At 44.9% G+C, this 15098-nt stretch overlaps 1 protein-coding gene across 1 annotated transcript in view; it reads left to right on the plus strand.

Moving 5' to 3' along the window:
* Positions 1 to 15098, plus strand: part of LOC126203710 (tyramine receptor tyra-2) — an 85508-nt gene that overhangs the window by 57587 nt on the left and 12823 nt on the right. Inside the window, exons 2-3 of the mRNA XM_049938085.1 lie at positions 6828 to 7023; positions 14149 to 14387. Coding sequence (XP_049794042.1) covers positions 6851 to 7023; positions 14149 to 14387 — 412 coding nt within the window. The 5' untranslated portion in view covers positions 6828 to 6850. The remainder of the gene's footprint in view (positions 1 to 6827; positions 7024 to 14148; positions 14388 to 15098) is intronic.

Consider the following 15098-nt stretch of genomic DNA (forward strand, 5'->3'; position numbering starts at 1 on the left):
CGAGTCTCGGTCCGGCACACAGTTTTAATCTGCCAGGAAGTTTCGAGACGGACTTAGACCAAAAATGAGAAACACGTTAAAAATATAACTAAAGATGCTTGGTTTTGCCCACAAGCGTGATGCGCTGGTACAGAGTTATGTCACTGTAAGGACGACGGTTCGCCTGCTCACGAGTTCTTGTTTTACTGCGAATTCTCTTAAGTGGTCGCCATCCGGTATTTCGGTCGCACGTGTTCCGACGTGGGCTGAATAAATCACAGCGTGGCTGGAACTGTTGGCAGCCACTAGCGAATATTTCTGAAGAAATCGGCCATTTGCATTCTATAACCAGTGTTACCAACCATCGCGCCCTCCTCTCCTTTGCACCAGTTCTGATAGTTATGACCGATCGAGGTGGCGCACTGGTTAAAACACTGGACGCGCATTCGGGAGGACGACGGTTCAAACCAGTGTCCGGCCATCCAGATTTAGGTTTTCCGTGACTTCCCTAAATAGTTCCTTCCTGATCGTTCTGGATTCACCCACCAGCAACAGATTTCGATTTTTAGCCCCCTGAGTGTTGAGTGACTGACCCCTTTCGACGTGTGATTAGAGTCGTTTTAGGACTGGAGAGTTTCCTCGAAATGACTCCATAAAACTATTAGGGGCAGTCATGTGAAACCGAAACAGACGGAAGAAAAGGAAGTTAACTGTTTATTATTTCAAAAGTAATCGCCATAACTTAACAAATTTATACCACTGTGAGACAAGACGGCAAACGCTTTCATGGAAAAATGTTTGCAGTTACCTACGGAATCATGATTGTATCCAGGGGTGCATCTCTTCGTCTGAAGCAAATCTACGACCATGAACGTCCTTTCTCATGGCCCCAAAAATCGAGTAGAGGTCGGGGCTATATCGTGTGTGTGTGTAAGGGCTTCCCACTTTCTGCAACGTACTCTAAACAACCTTGGAAACAAGGGGTCGGACGCTTATGTAAGCGCTTTTTTCCATGGAGGCATTGACCGTCTTGTCTCTCAGTGAGATTAATCTATTAACAGTTTTGGAGATTGTTATTTAAAAAGTAATCAGGTTACTTACTTACTTTCTTTCTATCTGTCTCGTTTTTATTTGACGGCTCCTTATAGATTTAAGAATTCTTCGTGGGAGCATCCACGATAGATTGAACTAGTACCACTCAATAAACTTTGATTTGAAAAATTCAGCTTTGTCGTTGATATATTAGCATATATTTGCTCTCCATGTGGAAAACTAATCCATCCTTTTACTTGACTGTCTCTTTTTAATCTTCTTGGAACACAGACAGCCTCTAAGTAGGAGGAATAACGCGAATGCGTGTCGATCATTTTCCATCTTTCAGATAAATTATTCCTACTCGCCACGCCGTTGACCAGGAATGCGAATTCGATGTAGCCCTAATTATCACAAAAACGGTGCTTGCTAAGAAACGGAATACAGAAGCTTCCGATGTTCTGGATTAATGCGGAACCGAACTGAATGGATAAGTGAAAAATACGGATTACCCAAAATACACTTGTTTTTAACGGAAGTTGCCGTTTACTTTATTTACATAACATGCTTGAAAGCCCACTACATTACGTACGCGTCAAGCGTCGAAAAATTGAAACTTAGTTACTAAATTGCTCTTAAAACGCACTCTAAACCATAGGTCCCAAAAGTCGAGAGACTGATTTAATCCCTGGCGTGTAAGCGAGATCAGCGCAGTAACTACGGTGGCATGTTGAACTAACAACTGTAAACAATGACAGGCGGTGTTCGCCGCTGTGTCTCCAATTGCAGTGGAGCAACACCTTTAAATCAAGTTTTAGACATTCTCCAGAATGTTCTGAATAAGAGGAAAGTGTCTGCTAAGTTTGTCCCCCATACCTTGCTTATCGAACAAAACTATACGTCGAAGCCTGCCGCGACTTAATTGAAAACGAAGGCAGATCTTTGATAAAATCATAAAATCATAAAGGCCGTTACCAATCCGAACCTACCAGAAACGACACAAGGTGCACAAATTCACATGGTCACACGCTTTGCCAATATAACCAACGTTCAACCCAATGTGTCACGCAATCTGAACAATATCCCAAAGGAGGATTTTTCTGGCAGTTTCTCATGATCGAACGTTCTGTGCATTTTACTCAAGTCGTGAGAGACTATGTAGAACACTGGTGCACTAAAACCACCCTATTAACTATTTTTTATTAATAGTCTCGGAATTTCTTTGCTTGACGGGGATCATTTGCTTTCATTTCGTGACAATGATCATCAATTTTTTCCGCTTCTGTTTTTTTCTGTCGACGGTTTTTCCTAAGAGTCAAAACAACGGTATCGCTAAATTTGGTTCACGCATACTCTAATAACAGATCAGTGCATTTAGTGGTCCGAATTGTGTCGTAAAACATTACCCACATGCACAGTGGTGAATTCTGAACAAAAAATATTCGTCATAATTCTAACAGCAGCAAAACCAGTGGAAAGCAGCACGGATAATCCGCAATCCTGAATATCCGCACGTATTCGGGAGTTCGCTAAATTTTAAAACACTTTTGCCTTACGGATTGAAAGGAATCACGTGGTAAGCAGAAAGTCTTTAATTCCCATTAAAGTGACAGTTGTGACTTACTTGTCCATAAACCCTTAAATATCGTAACTGATCCTGCACGAGGCAGTATATACAGACGGCTTCGCTCCGCCAGACCATTAAGTTCCGGGCAAAAGTATTTTATAACCTGGCGTTCTCCAGACGGTACAGTATATTAGGAGGCCTCTGCCCTAGATACGTGTGCCGGTATGTTTAAAGCCGTATGTTACGGAACTCACCCCGCCGCCCACAGCCATCGGCACCTACAAACTGCAGGTCTCTTCCCGCTTATACAACGCGCTCTACACCGCACTAGGCCAAGCACAGCAAGGAAGTCTGCAGGAATGTCCACCGTCGCGAGTTCAGTGGAGATCAGCTATCATATAAAATCTAGACCATTTGCAGTACAGAGTGTGAGGACGTTGTCGTCTGAAGATACGATTCTCTCCTGGCGCCAGAGCGTGTGCTACTTAATAAGCATAATCACACAAACTACTCCAGAATAAATTTACAGTCTGCAACGGAGTATATATCGTTTTGAAGGTTCCTGGCATCTTAAAACTGGGTGCCGGAGGTGCTCGAACCTGCGGTCTTTGCCTTCCGCCTTCCACCGGCTGAGCTAGCCAAGCGCGACTCACCGTCCACCGCACAACTTTTCTTCTGCCAAAACCTTCCAAATGACAAAAAAATTCTCCTGCCTACTTTTCTTACTGGAGTGCTAGCCCCGCAAGGTATGCAGGAGAACTTCCATGGAGTTCCGAATGTAGGAGACGTACTGGCGAAAGTAGGGCTATGAGGACGGGTCGTGAGTCGTGCTTGCATAGTCAGTCGGTAGAGCCCTTTCCCGCGAAAGGCAAAAGCCGAAGGTACGATTCTTGGTTCGGCACAACGCTTTTACCTGCCAGGGACTTCCAAACCTAAACTACTTTCACATACCTTGGTCGTTGTCTATCGTTGAAGTGTAGTTCTAGAACCCGCTGGAAACCACGATATGACCACTCAGAACAGCCGATGTTCTTTATAGTAGGAAGAACACAATCTGGACTGCGCAATTGTCTCGATGACTGGAGGCCTGTACTCCTCGCAATAATGAAACCTCATCAATCTTTGATGCCCTCCTGCCTCTGTCAGTAAATTTATGGAGGTGGCGCTGTGTGTTCAAATCCACGTGATGGCGTCATGACTTATATTTTCTACAGCTTTCCTAATTCGCTTAAGGCAAATGCTGTGATGCTTCCTTCGAAAGGACACGCAGATTTTCTTCCCCAAACAGAGCGGGAACCGCCGCTCAAAACAGCACATTCAAAAATGTATTATTACGGCCATCAGACCTGAGGACTAAATCATGTAGAACAAGGCATCGATGGAAAGATGAAGAGTCAACCATACGCAGTAAAGTGAAATACTATGGACATTTACAGCCAAACATTCCCTCGGAACGCTTGTTCCACACAATTAAAGCGAATAATCATTCTCCAGCAATCTGTACAGCATAAACAGTCAAGATAATGCTTATCGTCAATTTGATGGACTAGTACCGTCAGATACCAGTCACATGTTTTGGAATGTCAACTCTTTGCAAACCAGTAAACATATTTCATACACTTAGACATCTTCAACCATTAACAACTAACACTGTACCCACCAGGATAATTATTCATTTTAAAACTAATTATGAACTTTTAAATAAACATAATCTTACCCTATAACATCCTACTAGAAACTTCCTAAACTTCTTAAAACACTGAGCGATGGCTCTTTGATCTTCAGGTCAAAAGCCAAAGAGAAGAGGATATAATCCGTCTCCGATGATTGTTAAACCCGTATCTTCCTTTGTATCATTTTTAACTGATCGTGTTGTCCGCGGTGTCTCGTCCCAGATCACAAGTCTTACGTGAACTGCGGTGTTGTTATACGTGTTCAGTATATTCTTACATTTCTCGTGTTATTTCAACGCAATTACGCCGATTGTGATGATTTGTATACAAAATGTGAGAAATTCACACCTTAGTCACCAATAGCTGCTGATGAAATACATTTTTATGAACCGGTTTCGATCGTCCGAACACCTTCAGGCATCATAAAATTATTTAAAGTAGCCTTTTTCCACATGTAGTATCTGCGGTGGCCCTGTCTTCACAAAGTAATTTGATTATACTACATACTATATAATAATGTGAGAACGCTTCACCGCGAAAACTGATAAATTATGAAAGCAAAATAAATGGTTATTTTAATTTGTCAAATGGCAGCCAGCGTGACAGACAATTTGTGGCTTTAGTGGACACTGTTGCAATTGTATCAAAGTTCCAGTGATGTTATAATGCAGTGGGAGATTAATTTACATCATTAGTTCGTTGGAGACAATGCGATAGCAATGAGGATTTAGACCAAGGAATCATCTTAAAATAACCCGTCTAGAATGAAGTTTGACATTGTCAAATTGTAGCGCGCGACCTGTTGGCACGGGATGGACTTGTGACGTTTCACCACTTCACTTAGCTGCCTAAATAAACATATTTACGTTGAGTTACCTCTGAAATTAAGAGAATCGCCACAGTTGCACTGGTTTACCCTGTGACAGAAGGATAATTTTTTAAATAGCAATCGCAGATCCCTCTGACAGTCTCGAAGACGCGGCATCCGTTCATAGGATCGGTGAACTGTAGGGGTATCAAAGCCAGAAAATTGATAGCAATAAAATTAGGCAACCCAAGAACTGACTTAACCATTCCAATTAAGCCCCCACCCCCACCCCCTAAATGTACCGTTACAGGCATAAAATTTACCAGTTTCGACTCTTATGATCATCATCAGAACCAGTATCTTGGTAGAAATGTAGCACTTCGAATAGTCACTTTGATGGTGACTTGACAACTCAAGTGAAGCGTTGAGTTCATGCTGATGTCAAGTGTTCAAAATGGCTGAAATGGCTCTGAGCACAATGCGACTTAACTGCTGAGGTCATCAGTCGCCTAGAACTTGGAACTAATTAAACCTAACTAACCTAAGGACATCACACACATCCATGCCCGAAGCAGGATTCGAACCTGCGACCGTAGCGGTCACGCGGTTCCAGACTGAAGCGCCTTTAACCGCACGGCCACACCGGCCGGCGATGTCAAGTGTCCAACACAGTCGCCGAGTGCGTGTGACACGCTACTTTACAGACAAGAAACTGGTTCTGATGATGGCTCATAAGAGTTGAAACCTGCAAAGTGCTATTAAGTCCATCCAACACGATCAACCTTGGCCTTGCCTCCCCATCGGCCAAGTTCTCCCCCTTCCTTTGCCCTACGTTTTGTCTGATCTTTTGAGCCGTTTTTCCCCCATTTTCTTCTGTCTTCTGAATGAGATTTTCACTCTGCAGCGGAGTGTGCGCTGATATGAAACTTCCTGGCAGATTAAAACTGTGTGCCGCACAGAGACTCGAACTCGGGACCTTTGCCTTTCGTGGGCAAGTGCTCTACCAACTGAGCTACCCAAGCATGACTCACGCCCCGTCCTCTCATTCTGGAAACATCCCCCAGGCTGTGGCTAAGCCATGTCTCCGCAATATCCTTTCTTTCAGGAGTGCTAGTTCTGCAAGGTTTGCAGAAGAGCTTCAGTAAAGTTTGGAAGGTAGGAGACGAGGTACTGGCAGAAGTAAAGCTGTGAGGACGGGGCGTGAGTCGTGCTTGGGTAGCTCAGTTGGTAGAGCACTTGCCCGCGAAAGGCAAAGGTCCCGAGTTCGAGTCTCGGTCCGGCACACAATCTGCCAGGAAGTTTCTTCTGTCTTCTTTTCCTGGTGTTGTACCCATTGCGTCGTGATTATGGTATGGTATGGTATGGTATGGTATGGGGATCGGGAAGGGTCGGCGGCGATGCTGATGCCCCAACTCGCGTACCGTCTCTGGGACGCCCCTTCTCTCGCCGTTCCCCGCCCATTTTCCTGTTCTTCACTCTTCCTGCTGCCCCGGCGTTCCTTTTACCTCTTCGTTTGCCCGTTTTTCTCTTTGCCTTGACTGGACTGGGCTGTTTGTGTTGTTTCTTCCTTGGTTTCCGCCACGTTATATCATGGGTCCGACGACCTCGCTGTTTGGTCCCCTCCCCCAAACCAACCAACCAACCATCCAACGGGATCAAGACCATTGTGAATCATGTGTTAAGACTGTCTAGTTTTGGGAGTGAGGACGGCACCTCAACATCAGGGTGCCCCAAGCGAGACTGACCGGTGATGGTGGCGGTGTTGCAGAGTCCAGTGAAGGCCCTCGGCGAATGGCGTCGGGGGCGGCTGTGGCGGCGACTGCGACGGCGACGGACGCGGGGGCGGCGCTACTGGTGGCGTGCGACGTGGCGCTGCTCTTGCTGTTGGTGGCGGGGCTCGTGGCCAACGCTACGGTGCTGCTCGTCTTCTACCGGCGTCCCGGCCTACGCACCCTGTCCAACAGGTGAGCCCAGCCCACATCCGGCCCACTCTGCTCCGTTTCATTTCGCTGACGTCAGCTTTCCACAACGGCGCTCGCCTATAAATAAGCCGTCAATTGAGAGCTGAGCAACTGAGCAGGTCCAGGCTCTCGAAGTTCCCCATACGTTTGCTGCGCGACCTCCCAATGAATCGTTTACAACCGCTGTTTGAGAAGGTAGGGAGGCAGCGGAGAAATTTTAATCTTCGAAAAGCTTTGGCAGAATTTCCTTTGGAGGTGAGGTTACAGAAGCTTCTACGAGGGCACTTTTTTAACCAAAATTAAAACCACATGAAAATCCGGTGACGCTTTGCGCATATGGGTTGCACAGTATCTTTAGTATGCCCTCAATGCTCTGTAGCTTGCTGTCCAGGTTGCGAGAGGGTGCGTTTCTGGATGAGGTATCGAATATATTGCTTCCCCCTACTTATACCTCCCGAGGAGGTCCCGAATGCAAAATTAGAGAGATTCGAGCGCGCACGGAGGCTTTCCGGCAGTCGTTCTTCTCGTGAACCATACGAGACTGGAACAAGAAAGGGAGGTAATGGCAGTGGCACGTAAAGTGCCCTCCGCCACACACCGTTGGGTGGCTTGCGGAGTATAAATGTAGATGTAGATGTCGATCGCGTCAGGTAGCATTTTTCAGCAGTTTAGAGTTCTTGACAGATAGTGAACACGTAAAGATGCCTAGAACAATGAGAAGTGGGTGCTGTCATTCGATTTATTCATTTCATGCCGAGGGTTTCCACCTGACTTCCATGCGGCTCGCAAACGTAACTGTCACAAGTTACAGACGACTGTGGCAATGGTGCAGGAACTTCGAAGCAGGGCGTACAGACGTTGATGATGCAGGCGGTCAGTGGCAGGAGTTGACCCAGAGGTCGGATTGACCGTCGTAATTGCAACGGACATGCTGTGCCCTCCGTGTAATTGTGCCAGTCTTCGATGAATTTCCATTCCCCGCACTCTTCCAGCTGTAAAGGAACGCGCTACATCCCTTTACTATTTTACTGAAGCTCCTATTTCTGCGTTTTCGGCACTAATGAGTGCAGGGGACGGTAGACGCGTCCAAGTGTTGGCTCTCACCAAGTGGTGTGTGGCGAGTTTGGAGCTTCACCCCTCCAAAGGGGCAATACCGTCTTCCGTAGGCAATGTCAGTACCATCTCTCCAGCGGTTTTCATTTTAAAGCTTCAGGCTCGTTTTTTTTTTTTTCAATGTATCTTATAAATCGCGGAGTGGGTTTCGCTAAATTATAACAATGTGGTTAATTTTCTGACGTATTCTAGTGTTTTTTTTTATTTTATAGCGCCCGAATAATGACTATTTTTCAATTGATCTATACGCGTTTGTCGGTGGCACTGGAAAGAGTCTTCGAAGAGAACTAAAACAACGTAGGTCGTGTGGAACTTGATCAAATAGCAACAAAGTGACGACACTGCAAACTACTGCCCCGACCACCACCCACAAACGTCGGCCCTCCAGTACCAGTCGTGTAGCTCATATTCGGTTTACATGTTCACGTGTGGACTTGAAGCCCATTAGTCTGTACTCTGCTGTTGTTGCTCGTGAAGCTATTCCGACTTTCACAATGTTTATGACCAGCTGTGGTCTACACGGTGGATAACTTTAAACAGTTACACGATGAACAAGCGATTGAACGGTCGACTGGACTACATTTGGGCAATATACGAGGGATATTCGGAAAGTAAGTTCCGATCAGTCAAGAAATGGAAACCACTGTGACAATCTAATAAAGCTTTGCACATATGTGTTCGGCAGTGTCCCTAGTATGCCTGTCGGTTACATCACTTGGCTCTTTTCAGTTCCGAGTGCATAGTGAGCACATAAAGATGTGAAGAAAATAGTGTCTCCCGCCAAGTATGAAGTCCTGGTGAGAGATTTCGCCTGATGTTATGCAGCCCACATTACAGAACTGTCATATGGTTCCTACTTTCTGACAATTCTCAGTCGCAATCTGCAGGGGCAATGAAAATGCTCCTGCAGCGTTTTCGATGGGAAGTGTTTGATCACCCGCACTACAGCCCGTAATTGGCTCCCTATGTGTTTCATCTCTGCTCACATTAACTACTGGCTATGAAGACAACATTTTCGCACAAACAACGGGCTACAGATGAGCGTTGAGAATTGGCTGGAAGAACAGGCGGCTGCCTTCTATGGCGAAGGTATTGAAAGTTGGTACAACGCTACGACAAATCTCTAAGTCGGAGTGGTGACGACGTAGAGCAGTGGCTGGAAGCTGTAGCTAACTGAGGCAGATAAAATATTTCTGTAAATAAGTTATACACAACTGCAACCAGTCACTTTTTTTCAATAATAATTCTTTATTACATGAACCGGTTTTCGAACCCTTTCAGGTTCATCTTCAGATGATTTCGGGAGGATCCGGGAAGTTACATCATTACTGGTAGTAGCATAATGCTGGGTGCTGGTTTGCGACAGTATAGGCGGCTTTTTTCGTATCTATCTGCCTCCATTTTGATGTCCAGAACACTTTCACACGAACTATATTAGTTCACACTTTAATAGTGACAGCATGGATGCTGGTAAAGTGTCACTATTAAAGTGTGAACTAACATAGTTCGTGTGAAAGTGTTCTGGACATCAAAATGGAGGCAGACAGATACGAAAAAAGCCGCCTATACTGTCGCAAACCAGCACCCACCATTATGCTACTACCAGTAATGATGTAACTTCCCGGATCCTCCCAAAATCATCTGAAGATGAACCTGAAAGGGTTCGAAAACCGGTTCATGTAATAAAGAATTATTATTGAAAAAAGTGACTGGTTGCAGTTGTGTATAACTTATTTACATTAATATACAGTCACGGTTCTAAAATATCCGTAATGGATAAGCATAATCTAAAAATTTCTGATTTTCAAAGTGGTTTCCATTTCTCGATCAGTCAGAACTTACTTTCTGGATAGCCCTAGTACCTGGTGTGTAAAATGACACCAATGCCTCGAAGGTTAAATCCATGGTAAGCCTCTGCACGCACTTCGTGATGACTTTGTATCTGTAGGGACTAGGACCCGCATTCATCGTGTTTCTTCAGTGGCCGGTTACTTGATCGAGAACCCGTAGTTAATACTATTACTCTTGTTTCGTAACTAATTTATGATACGCGTCAGTACTGTATTGAATATCACTAAGTTGTACAACGAAATTTCTACAGTACAAAGTTCCACGACAGACACAAGTTTACCATTTCGCAAAAAAAGTATCGAGTTCAGTTAAAGTTCAGGAATACCACCAGTAACGGAACACTACCTCAGTTTTGCAAAGTTGTGTTTTTGTAGAACGGATCTAAATTTTTAGTAGTTTAACCTTCGTCAGTAACTAAGAGTATTTATTGAAGAAATAGGTAACCATTTCTACCGAAGAAATTTTATTTCTTGACCGGTTTCAGACACTTAGTGGCCTTCTCCAGGAGATTAAAATTATCGCATTATTAGCGAGCATCAAAAATAATCAGGCATACGAAGCATATTATCGTAGTCGCAGCTGTAGTTGGCATAAAACAAATATGGTATAGAGAAACCAAACAACCGTAGACATCATGCCAGGAGTGCTAACGACCCTTAGTGAGATTTGAAAACTTAAAGTATATCACACTCGTTGATATGATATTTAAAATTGGGACTGTCAAGTGCATCTCTAACAAAGTCTAAGTCGACGGTACATTAATATGTAATCTCATTTCTTTATTCCGTCAGGTAAGGATGCAACAAGTTACTGTCGCCGTATTTGGAATGTGCATACTCTAGTACCACTGATTGCTTCGGTATAAAATTGTGCGCCTACGAAATGTCAATATTAAACATTTACGAAAAATTTAGAAAATAGATAACTTCTCTTGGCTTTATTCCCGTTGTATACGTTCATTATAAATATGACCATACATCGACAAGATCACAAGTTTGTGTTGTGCTTATAAGTTTTTATAGGTAATAAAACTTTACACAATGGAAATGTTCAAGCGGAGAACGCCGAAGGTCTTCTCTGCGATCAGTGGTGAAGATCTCTACACACACTGTAAGGTTTCTTGGTACGTTCTTGACGTCAGAGGGAATACCCAACAAATTAGAACGTGAATTCCTTTAAATTAAGTACATCTGAGCTGAGTTTTTCCATAACAGAACCAGTATGCTAAGCAGGGCAATGTCCAAGCCACAGTTTACGGACTGGGGAATTTTCGTACCGCGAAACACGAAGTGATTGCCATCGTCAACAATACTTTGCAGATGGCTGACGTAATTCGATGTGATGACCGTCGCAAACCCAAACAACACTGCACTTCCTGAAGAATTAGTTTGAAGCAAGAGATGATTGTGTTGAACCAATGGTAGAATTAACTGAGAGAATATTACATTTCAGTATTGTAGTGCTTAACGTAGTACAGCAGCGCACTAACGGGGACGAAAAATTTTACGTTCCGAACGTTTATTGTGATATCATCTTCGGAACATGGGACTAATTAACTTTAGCCACCACCATATGCGACTTTACGGTTTAAACCCTAAGACTTCTTACTTCAAACTTACTAGTGCTGAATGCCCATTTCTATCTGATTGTTTCCCACAAAGCGCCACATGGATCGCTTTTTTAAAATGCCATTCTTTCGACTAGTTTGTCGCTGCCCTCTGTGTTTCATCTACAATCTTTCTTCACATTCTAGTCTTGGTATACGTCTATTTTCCTTTCTATTACTCCTTCCAGAGCCAGGTTAACTACAACTGGGTGCAGTAGCATACGTCCCATTAATTTGTCCCTTCTTCCATTAAGTGTCCTCTGTTTACTTCTATCCCTCCCTATTGTTTTACTCTCTTCCATTTCGTATTTTATCTGTCCACTCATTCTTAACATTCTTCGATAGCACCACATCTCAGATCTGCGTTTCCGATGGCCTACTTTTCACTTCCACATTACACTCCAGATACATGCTTCACGAAATTCTCCATACTCATACGAGTATATGATAGCAATAGAGCTCTTTTATTGAAGAGATATTTCATCACCTATGGTAACCTGATTCCAGTATTCGGCCATGCTTTCTAATCTTGCTTCCCGATAGCTAGGTTAACTCTTTCACTTGAACTTCGTTATCGATCGCCATTTTGATGTTAAGCAAGTTGTTCTTCTCGTTTCTACTACTCTTCATCGCAGTATGCACTAAATTTGGATTATCTATATATTTATACTCCCGCAAACCGATGTAAAGTGCATGGCAGAGGGTACTTCCCAATGTACCATTTATTAGTCTGTTCACGCAAGGAAGATTGATCTGTTAAACGCCTCTGTATGTACTGTAATTAGCCGGATCTTATTTGTAAAATTCTCGGGTGTCATCTGGGATGACATCGCAAGTTCTCAACGACAATTCGCCAACAGACTCGTTGCAATCTTCAGATGATTTCTGATCAGCGCTGTCCTGCTCGGATTGGCGTTCTACGTAAGTTTAGTGTTATTCCCTCCGTCACTACAGAGCGATGGAAGGGGTAACGGCCAACGTATATTGGACGCCGACCCGAGCAGAGCAGCACTGATCAGAAACCACCTGAAGATGGCGACAAGTCTGTTGGCGAAGTATCGTGGAGAACTTATGTGACACCCGACAATCCTGTGAGTTTGAAATATGCCAGGAAATCATGAGGTTGCAGTCTGATCTTGCCTCCGCAGTTCCTAGGGAAGCAATATGTAGAAGATTGTATGTTCCTAGAGTCATCATGCTGGTTCTTTGAAACTTGGTAAACAGGTTCTTGCAGAATATTCGACATCTGTCTTCAAGTGTCTGCCAGTTCAGGCTCATTAGCACGTCCTCGACACTCCCTCACGCGTCAAATAAATCTGTGACCATTTGTGTTGTCATTGTTTGTATGCGTTCAGTATTCTAATATATAAGAAACTATCAGCCTCGATTGCGGTAACGAAACCAACCTTTACCTACGTTTCAGCCCAAATAATTGAGCCTTCTTCAGAAGATATTCCTGAATCTGTAATTTGTCTAAGAGGGCACGGTCTAGAAATAAAACTAAAACTTCCTGAATAAGTGTAGTCACATTTTAAAAATGCGGTAGATAAGTACTAAGTCAACACTAATACTTCGTTGATGGTGGTTGTTGTGGCGTAACAAGCTAGCTACGCCACACTGAGAAGTAGCCGAAAGGGCACGCGTCAACTCACGCCGTCTTGCGTTAAGTCTGAAACAGGATACTTTATGAATGCTACAAAGAAAAGAACGGAGCTTCTCGTATACTTAACTTTAATTAATTATGGTACATTTCTCTTGATAATACAAGTGAGACTCTCTCCAGATATGGTTAATGGCGCCTTGCTAGGTCGTAGCCATGGACTTAGCTGAAGGCTATTCTATCTGTCTCTCGGCAAATGAGAGAAAGGCTTCGTACGTGTAGTCGCTAGCAATGTCGTCCGTACAACTGGGGCTAGTCAGTCTCTCGAGACCTGCCTTGTGGTGGCGCTCGGTCTGCGATCCTGACAGTGGCGACACGCGGGTCCGACATGTACTAATGGACCGCGGCCGATTTAAGCTACCACCTAGCAAGTGTGGTGTCTGGCGGTGACACCACAGTGGTAGTTTGTTCTAGTCAGTGGGAAACATCTCGATAAGCCATAAGGTTTCTCGGTGCATTCTTGACGTCAGAGGGAATACCCGACAATCTTTAGGCTAATCGAATATGAGTGCCACGACCTTCTATAACACAACCGCTACATTAATCAGGGCAGTGTACAAACGATAATTTTCCAGACTGGGGGTTTGCGTACCACGAAACACGCGATGATTGCGAAAGACGCTCCCGTTGTTAACCAGACATCATAGATGGCTGGCGTAATTCGATTTTATATCCATCATAAAGCAGATGGTTCCCACAGTTCCTTTTGTAAGCAATGTCGTTTTTTACACCGACTGAATTTTCCCCGTACCCTAATGCACCGAAGTCTACCACATTTCTTACCTAGCGCCCTGGGCCTGTGTGAAATCTTATCCCTACAAATTGTTATATCCAGTACCCAACCGACCGGAACGGAGTTGTACGGCGAGTGACGCCTGTGCTCTGCGGCGATGCGCAGGTTCGTGCTGAATTTGGTGGCGACGAACCTGTCTGCGTGCTGCGTGTTCCTGCCGCTGGCGGCCGCAGACTCCGTGCTGTCCCGGCCGCTGTCCGCGCTCTGTTCCGCCGGCCGAGCCGCCGCCGCCGCCACCTGCGCAGCCTCAATCCTTGGAGTGCTGCTCATCGCGCTCGACCAGTACTGCGCAGTCGTCGACCCGCTGCACTACCACTCGCGCATCAACAAGCTGCGCTCCGCAGGTAAGCCACTCCCATCACTACCCGAGCTGGGGTGACCAACCCTCCTACACTACTGGCCATTAAAATTGCTACACCACGAAGATCACGTGCTACAGACGCGAAATTTAACCGACAGGAAGAAGATGCTGTGATATGCAAATGATTGGCTTTTCAGAGCATTCACACGCGTTTGGAGCCGGTGGCGACACCCACAACGTGCTGACATGAGGAAAGTTTCCAACCGATTTCTCATACACAAACAGCAGTTGACCGGCGTTGCCTCGTAAAACTTTGTTGTGATGCCTCGTGTAAGGAGGAGAAATGCATACCATCACGTTTCCGACTTTGATAAAGGTCGGATTGTTGCCTATCGCGTTTGCGGTTTATCGTATCGCGACATCGCTCCTCGCGTTGGTCGAGATCCAATGACTGTTACCAGAATATGGAATCGGTGGGTTCAGGCGGGTAATACGGAACGCCGTGCTGGATCCCCACGGCCTCATATCACTAGCAGTCGAGATGACCGGCATCTTATCCGCATGGCTGTAACACATCGTGCAGCCACGTCTCGATCCCTGAGTCAACAGATGGGGACGTTTGCAAGACAACAACCATCTGCACGAACAGTTGGACGACGTTTGCAGCAGCTCGGAGACCATGGCTGCGCTTTTCCCTTGACGCTGCATCACAGACAGGAGCGCCTGCGATGGTGTACTCAACGCCGAACTTGTG

Source organism: Schistocerca nitens, chromosome 9 (assembly GCF_023898315.1).
Source record: "Schistocerca nitens isolate TAMUIC-IGC-003100 chromosome 9, iqSchNite1.1, whole genome shotgun sequence".
Classification (NCBI taxonomy): Eukaryota; Metazoa; Arthropoda; class Insecta; order Orthoptera; family Acrididae; genus Schistocerca; species Schistocerca nitens.